The 9,768-nt window shown below is 38.0% G+C and overlaps 1 protein-coding gene across 1 annotated transcript; it reads right to left on the bottom strand.

Moving 5' to 3' along the window:
* Nucleotides 1-315: 315 nt before the first annotated feature.
* On the bottom strand, nucleotides 316-696 carry LOC138986434 (histone H2B type 1-H-like). Its single transcript, XM_070366159.1, has one exon. The coding sequence runs from the start codon at nucleotides 694-696 to the stop codon at nucleotides 316-318; it is 381 nt and encodes a 126-aa protein (XP_070222260.1).
* Between the last annotated feature and the right edge of the window lie 9,072 nt (nucleotides 697-9,768).

Raw genomic sequence — 9,768 nt, forward strand, 5'->3', positions numbered from 1 at the left:
GATTAGTGATATTGAATATCTATTCATGTACTTGTTGGCCATTTGCATGTCTCCTTGGAAAAATGTCTTTTCATGTCCTATGCCCATTTTTAATTGGATTGTTAGGGTTTTTGCTGTTGAGTTGTTTGAGTTCTTTATATTTTTTGGATATTAAGTGAAAAAAAAAAAGTGAAAAGTGAAGTCGCTCAGTCGTGTCCAACTCTTAGCGACCCCATGGACTACAGCCCACCAGGCCCTCCATCCATGGGATTTTTCCAGGCAAGAGTACTGGAGTGGGGTGCCATTGCCTTCTCCATTAACAGCGGCTAGGCATATTTACTTGGAGCTGGTATACTTGGTGACAGCCTTAGTGCCCTCAGGCACAGCATGCTTGGCCAGCTCCCCAGGTAGCAGCAAGAGCATGGCAGTCTGGATCTCCCTGGATGTGATAGTCGAGTGCTTGTTGTAATGTGCCAGGCACGATGCCTCACCAGCGATACACTCGAAAATGTCATTGACGAAGGAGTTCATGATTCCCATGGCCTTGGACGAGATGCCGGTGTCCGGATGGACTTGCTTCAGCACCTTGTACACATACACGGAGTAGCTCTCCTTGCGGCTGCTCTTGCACTTCTTGCCGTCCTTCTTCTGGGCCTTGGTCATAGCTTTTTTAGAGCCCTTTTTAGGGGCAGGAGCAGACCTAGCCGGTTCAGGCATGTCTATAATGACAATACCAAACAACACAGAAAGATCTTCAAATATATGGCTTACAAATAATTTTTCCCATTCCATAGGTTGTCGTTTCATTTTGTTGATCATTTCTTCTGCTGTGCAGAAGCGCTAGTTAGTGTTAGCATGGTATAATTTTTTCCATCCACTTACTTTTTCTATTTTTTAAAATATATATTTTATTGAAGTATAGTTGACTTACAATGATTCAGGTGCACAGCGAGGTGATTCAGTTATACAAATACACATAGATTATGTTTGAAATTATTTTCCATCATAGATTATCACAAGATATTGACTATAGTTCCCTAAGCTATACAGTCTATCTTTGTTGCTTGTTGCATATCTATTTTTCAATTAAAAATCTAGCATTCTATTCATACTAATTCAAACAAGTGAAATCAAAATGTCATAATTTTTTAGATAGACAAAAATTCATGTTCTCTAAAGTATATATTATATGCTTTAACCTCTGAGCCACCAGAGAAGCACACATATTTATATATATGTATACAAAAGCTTTTCCACTACACTTGATAAAAACTTGAGAAAGAACATCAAAAAAAGAAGAGATGGAGAAATTAGAGAACGTAAACTAAATGAAATGGGAGCACTGAATATGAACTAGAAAAAGTGAAACAAACTAGATAAAAGTAAAAGCTCATCATATAGCCTAGTTGTTTTCATTAGAAACATTTGGAGCTTTGGAGGAAAAAAGCAACACCCAAGCATTTGTATTTTAAAAAAAAATTTCAAGATAATTCTGATACGCATCTGGAATTTAAAAAGTGATTGCAGGTTTTTCTATTTTTGGCAATATACAGTTCTATTATTTTTCTGTTGATCAATCATGATACAATGGTATTAAGTGAGTAATAGTTATATAATCATAATAATAAAAGATATTTATCAGTTTTCACAATCAGTAGCCAGACAAAAAATAAAAGAGAATTACAATTGCAAGCCATAATGGGAACATGGTTAACTTAACAATGTAAAACAATTACACACAATTTGGGGAGTCAAGCAGAGTGATGTGGTAAGTTAAAGTGCATACATGCACATGTTTTCATCCACCCAGTCAGTCTATGTCTTTTGGTTGGTGTATTTAATCCATTTACATTTAAGGTAGCATCAATATGTATGATCCTATTACCATTTTGTTAGTTGTTTTGGGTTTATTTTCTGTAGGTCTTTCCCTTCTTTTGTGTTCCCTGCCTAGAGAAGTTCCTTTAGTATTTGTCATAAAGCTGGTTTGGTGGTGCTTAATTCTCTTAATTTTTGCTTGTCTGGAAAGCTTCTGATTTCTCTATCAAATCTGAAAGAGAATCTTGCTGGGTAGAGTATTCTTGGTTGTAGGTTCTTCCCTTTCATCACTTTAAATATATAATTTAAATCCATTCTCTTCTGGCTTGTAGAGTTTCTGTTGAGAAATCAGCTGATAGCCTGATGGGAGTTCCCTAGTATGTTATTTGTTGTTTTTCCCTTGTTTCTTTTAATATTTTATCAGTCTTTAATTTTTGTCTGTTTGATTACTATGTGTCTCAGTGTGTTCCTCCTTGGGTTTATTCTTCCTGGGACTCTCTGTGCTTCCTGGACTTGGCTGACTAATTTCCTTTCCCATGTTAGGGAAGTTTTAAGCTATTATCTCTACAAATATTTCCTCAGGTCCTTTCTCTCTTCTTCTGGGACCTCTATAATGTGAAATGTTGGTGTGCTTAATGTTGTCCCAAGGGTCTCTTAGGCTGTCTTTGTTTCTTTCCATTCTTTTTTTTTTCTACATTCTGTTCTATGGCAGTGATTTACACTATTCTGTCCTCCAGGTCATTTATCCATTCTTCTGCCTCAGTTATTCTGCTATTGATTCCTTCTAGTATATCTGCTTGTGTCTAGTTTGTATCTAGTGTATCTCTCTTTGTTTGTTCTTTAGTTCTTCTAGGCCTTTGGTAAACATTTATTTTATCTTCTCAATCTTTACCTCCATTCTTTTCCTGAGATACTGGATCATCTTCACTATCATTATTCTGAATTCTTTTTCTGGACGGTTGCTTATCTCTACTTCATTTATTTGTTTTTCTGGGATTTTATCTTGTCCAATAACTTTCTGCTTTTTCATCATGATTAACTTTCTGTAATATGGTTTTTATTTTAGCCACTGTGAGACTGTGCTTCTTCTTTCTTCTTCTGTTTGCCCTCTGATGGATGAGGCTAAGAGGCTTGCATAAGCCTTTTGATAGGAGGGACTGGCAATGGGAAAAACTGGGTCTTGCTCTGGTGGGCTTGCCTTGCTCAGTAAAGCTTTAATCCATAACAAGACAGGAGGAAGGGGTATAGATGGAGTATAGTCAAGACCCACACCTCTGGGTCAATGACCCACAAAAAAGGGAGTATAATTACAATTGCAGAAATTCTATCCAAGGAGCAAGTGGTCCAAACCCCACATCATGCTCTCCAGACTCAGGATCCTACACTAGGAAGACAGTCCTCAGAATGTCTGGCTTTGAAGGCCAATAGGTTTCTGTACAGGAGAGCTGAAGGGCTGTAGGAAACTGATACTCTGCTCTTCAATGGCACATGCAAACTCTTACACATTCCAAGTCCCAGTACAGCAGCAATAATTTGAAAGGAATATGAGTTATACACACTTGCTGATCTTGGTGTCTCCTGAAGGGCAGGAGGCTACTGGGACTTACCTTGGAGACACAGATACTTGGAAGCCATTTTGGGGAGCTCATTCTACCACAAAGACACTGGTGCTGACAATGATAGCTCTGGAGTCCTTCCTCTAGCCTATTAGCACTGGGGGCTGGTACCAGCCCTGGGCCCCCTTGGCCTTGGAGCCACCTAGCTCCCAGTTCTACTTGTCTACACAACCAGATGCACCAGGACTTGGCCGTGCCCACCATCAAGCAGGCAGCCCAGCATGAGGCAGGCCTGAAAGCCAACTGGGCCAGGGACCAGCCACACCCATCTGTCTACCCACAGTAGATGGCTCCACTAACACATAAGGGCCCACATAGATGGTACCCTTAGAGCATACAGCTTTGGTGACCAGAAGGAAGTATGCTTCTGAGTGCAGTAGAACATATCCTACATAAGTCCATTTCTCTAAGATCAGTAAATGTAACCAAACCTCCATAACACATAGAAATAAACACAGGAACTTAGGCAAAATGAGATGACAGAAAAATTGGTTCAGAACAAAGGAACAAGACAAAATCCCAGAAGAATAAAGCCAAGTGGAGATAAGCAATCAACACAATAAAGAGTTCAAGTTAATGATTGTAAAGATGATCAATGAATTCAGGAAAAGAATGAATGAACATAGAAATTTAACAAAGACTAAAAAATATAAAGAAGAACCAAACAGCTCAAGAATACAATAACCGAAATTAAAAATACAACAGAAGGAATCATACTGTGCCATTTCCTTCTCCAGTGAACAACAGAACTCTCCACCATGACCCATCTGTATTTGGTGGCTCTGCATGGCATGGCTCATAGCTTCATTAAGCCACACAAGGCTGTGATCCATGTGATCAATTTGGTTAGCTTTCTGTGATTGTGGTTTTCATTCTGGAGGCTGTGGGATTATAGCTCTTGCTTCTTCCATCCGTCTTCTGATGGATAAGATGGATAAGAGGCTTGTGCAAGCTTCCTGATGGGAGGGACTGGCCGTGGGGAAACCTGGGTCTTACTCTGGTGGGCAGAGACATGCTCAGTAAATCTTTAATCCAATTTTCTGCTGATGCATGAGGCTGTGATCCCTTCCTGTTAGTTGATTTAGTGGAGGTGATGGAATTCCAGCTGAGCTATTTCAAATCTTAAAAGATGATGCTGTTACAGTACCACACTCAATATGTTAGCAAATTTGGAAACCTCAGCAGTGACCACAGGACTGGAAAAGGTCAGTTTTCATTCCAATCCCAAAGAAAGGCAATGTAAAAGAATGTTCAAACTACTGTACAATTGTGCTTATTTCACATAATAACAAGGTAATTCTCAAAAATCCTTCAAGCTAGGCTTCAACAGTACATAAACTTAAATGAACTTCAAGGAGACAAAACCAGTCAATCCTAAAGGAAATAAAACCTGAATATTCATTGGAAGGATTGATGCTGAATCTGAAGTTCCAATACTTTGGCCACCTGATGTGAAGAGCTGACTCATTGGAAAAGACCCTGATGCTGGGAAAGATTGAAGGCAGGAGGAGAAGGGGACGACGATGAGATGGTTGGATGGCACCATCGACTCAATAGACATGAGTTTGAGCAATCTCTGGGAGATAGTGAAGGACAGGGAAGCCTGGCACACTGCAGTCCACGGGGTGGCAAAGATTCTGACATGATTGAGCAACAGAACAGCAACAACATGTATAAACCTCAGGGCTCCTGCAAACCAAAAACCTATGCACAAAGAGGAGAAAGGAATCCAAACATATACCAAAGTTAGTTATCAAGTCATAGAGAAGAGAATAACAAAAACACTACCAAAAAACCAGAAAATAGTTAACAAAATGACAGCATCTATATACCTATCAAGAATTAATTTAAATGTAAATGGACAAAATACTTCAATTGAATACAGGTAATGGCTGAATGGATTAAAAACAAGACATATAAATGCTGTCTACAAGAGACTCATTTCAGATCTAAGTACGTACATACACTGAAAGTGAGGAGATAGAAAAAGGTATTTCATGCAAATGGAAACAAAATGAAAGCTGAAGTAGCAATACTTATATAAGATAAAATAGATTTACAACAAAAGTTGTAACAAGAGACAAAGAAAGACATTAAATAATGATAAAAACTTCAATCCAATAAGAAGATATAACATTTATAAATATGTATGTAACCAAAATAGGAAAAACTAAATATATAGACCAAATATTAACAGACTTAATGGGAGAAGTTGACATTAACACAATATTAGCAGGAGACATTAACATCTCATTTACATCCTGAATAGATCATCCAGATAGAAAATCAATATGGAAATGCCTTAAATGATGTTAGACTGATGCATTTAATATACATATAGGACATTCCATCCCAAAGGAGAAGAATATACATTATTTTCAAGTGCACAAGGAACACTGTCTAGGATAGATCACATACTAGGCTCAAAACAAGCCTCAAATCTAATAAAATTGAAACCATTCAAGAATTTTTCCAACAACAACAGTATGCAAGTGGAAATCAACCACAAGAAAAAAATTGCACATGACTAAGACATGTGACTTAAAGACCTTCTAGAACTAACACCAAAAAAAAAAAGATGTCCTTTTCATCATAGGGGACTGGAATGTAGGAAGTCAAGAAATACCTGGAGTAACAGGCAAGTTTGGCCTTGGAGTACAAAATAAGCAGGGCAAAGGCTAAAAGACTTTTGCCAAGAGAACGCACTGGTCATACCAAACACCCCCTTCCAACAACGCAAGAGATGACTCTACACATGGATATCACCAGATGGTCAATACAAAAATCAGATTGATTATATTCTTTGTAGCTGAAGATGGAGAAGCTCTATATATTCGGCAAAAACAAGACTGGGAGCTGACTGTGGCTCAGATCATGAACTCCTTATTGCAAATTCAGACTTAGAGAAAGTAGGGAAAACCACTAGACCACTCAGGTATGACCTAAAACAAATCCCTTATGATTATACAGTGGAAGTGACAAATCAATTCAAGGGATTAGATCTGATAGATAGAGGGCCTGAAGAACTATGGGCAGATATTCATAATATTGTACAGGAGGTGGTGATCAAAACCTTCCCCAAGAAGAAGAAATGCAAAAAAGGCAAAATGGTTGTTTGAGGAGGCTTTACAAATAGCTGAGAAAAGGAGAGATGTAAAAGGCAAAGAAGAAAAGGAAAGATATATGCAAATGAATGTAGAGTTCCAAAGAATAGCAAGGAGAGATAAGAAAGCTTTCCCAAATGATCAATGCAAACAAATAGAGGAAAACTATAGAATGGGAAAGACTAGAGATCTCTTCAAGAAAATTAGAGATACCAAGGGAACATTTCAAGCAAAGATGGCACAATAAAGGAAAGAAATAGTATGGACCTAAGAGAAGCAGAAGATATTAAGAAGAGTGGCAAGAATATACAGAAAAACTATTTTAAAAAAGATCTTAATGACTCAGATAGCCACAATGGTGTTATCACTCACCTAGAGCCAGACATCCTGGAGTGCAAAGTTGAGTGGGCCTTAGGAAGCATCACTATGAACAAAGCTAGTGGAGGTGATGGAATTCCAGTTGAGCTATTTTAAGTCCTAAATATGATGCTGTGAAAGTGCTGCACTCAATATACCAGCAAATTTGGAAAACTCAGCAGTGGCCACAGGATTGGAAAAGGTCAGTTTTCATTCCAATTCCAGAGAAAGGCAATCTCAAAGAATGTTCGAACTACTGCACAGTTGTACTTATCTCACACACTAGCAAAGTAATGCTCAAAATTCTCCAAGCTAGGCTTCAATAATATGTGAATGGAGAACTTCCAGATTTCAAGTTGGAATTAGAAAAGGCAGAGGAACCAGAGATCAAATTGCCAACATTTGTTGTATCATAGAAAAAGAAAAATTCAGAAAAACATCTATTTCTGCTTCATTGACTATACTAAAGCCTTTGGCTCTGTAGATCACAACAAACTGTGGAACATTCCTAAAGAGATGGGAATACCAGACCACCTTACCTGCCTCCTGAGAAATCTGTGTGCAGATGAAGAAGAAACAGAACTGGACATGGAACAACAGACTGGTTCCAAATTGGGAAAGGAGTACGTCACAGCTGTATATTGTCACCTTGCTTATTTAACTTATATGCAGAGTACATTATAGAAAATGTCAAAATGGATGAAACACAAGCTGGAATCAAGATTGCCAGGAGAAATATCAATAACCTCAGATATGCAGATGACACCACACTTATGGCATAAAGCAAAGAAGAACTAAAGATCCTCCTGATGAAAGTGAAAGAGGAGAGTGAAAAAGCTGGCTTAGAACTCAAAATTCAAAAAACGAAGATCATGGCATCTGGTCCCATCACTTCATGGCAAATAGATGGGGAAACAATGGAAACAGTGACAGACTTTAGTTTCTTGGGCTCCAAAATACTGCAGATGGTGACTGAAGCCATGAATTTAAAAGACTTTTGATCCTTGGAAGAAAAGCTATGACCAACCTAGATAGCACATTAAAAAACACAGACATTACTTTGCCGACAGAGGTCCATATAGTTACAGCTATGGTTTTTCCAGTAGTCATGTATGGATGTGAGAGTTGGGCCATAAATACTGCTGAGCACCAAAAAAATTGATGCTTTTGACTGTGGCATTCGGGAAGACTCTTGACAGTCCCTTGGACTGCAAGGAGATCAAATCAATCAATCCTAAAGGAAATCAACCCTGCATATTATTGGAAGGAATAATGCTGAAGCTGCAGCTCCTATACTTTGGCCACCTGATATGAAGAACTGACTCATTGATAAGGATCCTGATGCTGGGAAAGATTGAAGGCAGGAGGAGAAGGGGACGACAGAGGATGAGATGGTTGGATGACATCACCAATTTGATGGACGTGAGTTTGAACAAGGTCTGGGAGTTGGTGATAGACAGAGAAGCCTGTAATCCAAGGGGTGGTAAAGATTCAAACACAACTGAGCGACTGAACTGACTGAAGACATGTGAAGGCTAAACAATATGCTACTAAACAACCAATGCACCACTGAGGAAGTCAAAGAGGAAATAAAAAAATATCCGGCAACAAATTAAAAGAGAAACACAATAATCCAAAAACCTATGGAATGCAAGGGAAGAATCTTTAAAAGGAAATTGCAGTGACACAAGCCTACCTCAGGAAATAAGAAAAATCTGAAATAAATCATCTAACCTTACACATTGAGGAACTCTAAGAAGAGCAACAAACAAAACCTAAACTTAGTAGGAAAAAAAAATAATAAGGATCAGAGCGGAAATAAATGAAATAGAACTAAAAACAACGTAGAAAAGATCAATGAAACTGAAATCTGGTTCTCTGTAAAGATAGACAAAATTGATAAACCTTTAGCCAGACTCATCAAGGAAAAAGAGAGAAGACACAAATAAATAAAATCAGAGAGAGAAGTTACAACTGGTATTACAGAAATGCAAAGGATTGTAAGAGATTCTTAAGAACAATTATATGCCAATAAAATGGACAATCAAAAAAAGGGGACACTTTCTACAAATGTATAACCTCCCTCAGACTGAGGAAAAAATAGGAACTATCAACAATTATATGTAATGAAATTGAATCTGGAATAAAACAATATTCCCAGTAAATAAAAGTCCTGAACCAGACCATTTCATGATTGAATTCTTCCATACATTTAAAGAAGAGTTAACATAAACCCTTCTGAAATTATTTCAAAAAATGTAAGAGGAAGGAATATTTCTGACCTCATTCTACATGGGCCATGTCACACTGATGTCAAAACCAGGTAAAGATACCATAAGGAAAGAAAATTACAGGTCAATATTGGTTGTAACTTTTCTCTGATGAATACAGATGCAAAAATCCTCAGAAAAACAAGTCAGAAAAAAGTCCCCTACATATAAACCTTCAAGTTGTGAACTTTCAAAGATGTGAATGTGCGTTCACATGTCCAATGATGTAAGTTGGTTCACATGTCTGGCATACATTGTCATGTGCATGCATCCTCCTCAAGTGGTTGTGCCTTTATGCACTTTACTGTAAAGTATTGTGTAGAATACAGTAGTAGAGTATCTTTATTTCAGACCCAGGATATCCAGAAGCAAGCATAAAAGCAGTGGTGATGTAGTAATAGTCAGTACTGCTAAGAAGCATCAAGTGATAATGATAGAAACAAAAGTGAAAATAATTGAGAGAGTGGAGTGAGGTGAAAAGATGGTAGATGTTGCTCGTTCCTTAACATTGAACTCTTTGCTGTGCAACATGAGGAGCTTGCTAATGAAGATGTGATGTAACTGAAGGCCCAGAGAAAGGACAAAGAAAATCAGGAAGAAGTAGTAACTGAGGAACCAAAGAGAGTC

Source organism: Bos mutus, chromosome X (genome assembly GCF_027580195.1).
Source record: "Bos mutus isolate GX-2022 chromosome X, NWIPB_WYAK_1.1, whole genome shotgun sequence".
NCBI lineage: Eukaryota > Metazoa > Chordata > Mammalia > Artiodactyla > Bovidae > Bos > Bos mutus.

Excerpts from the sequence above, each read along its gene's own strand:
- LOC138986434 (XM_070366159.1), bottom strand. The coding sequence starts at position 696 with ATGCCTGAACCGGCTAGGTCTGCTCCTGCCCCTAAAAAGGGCTCTAAA.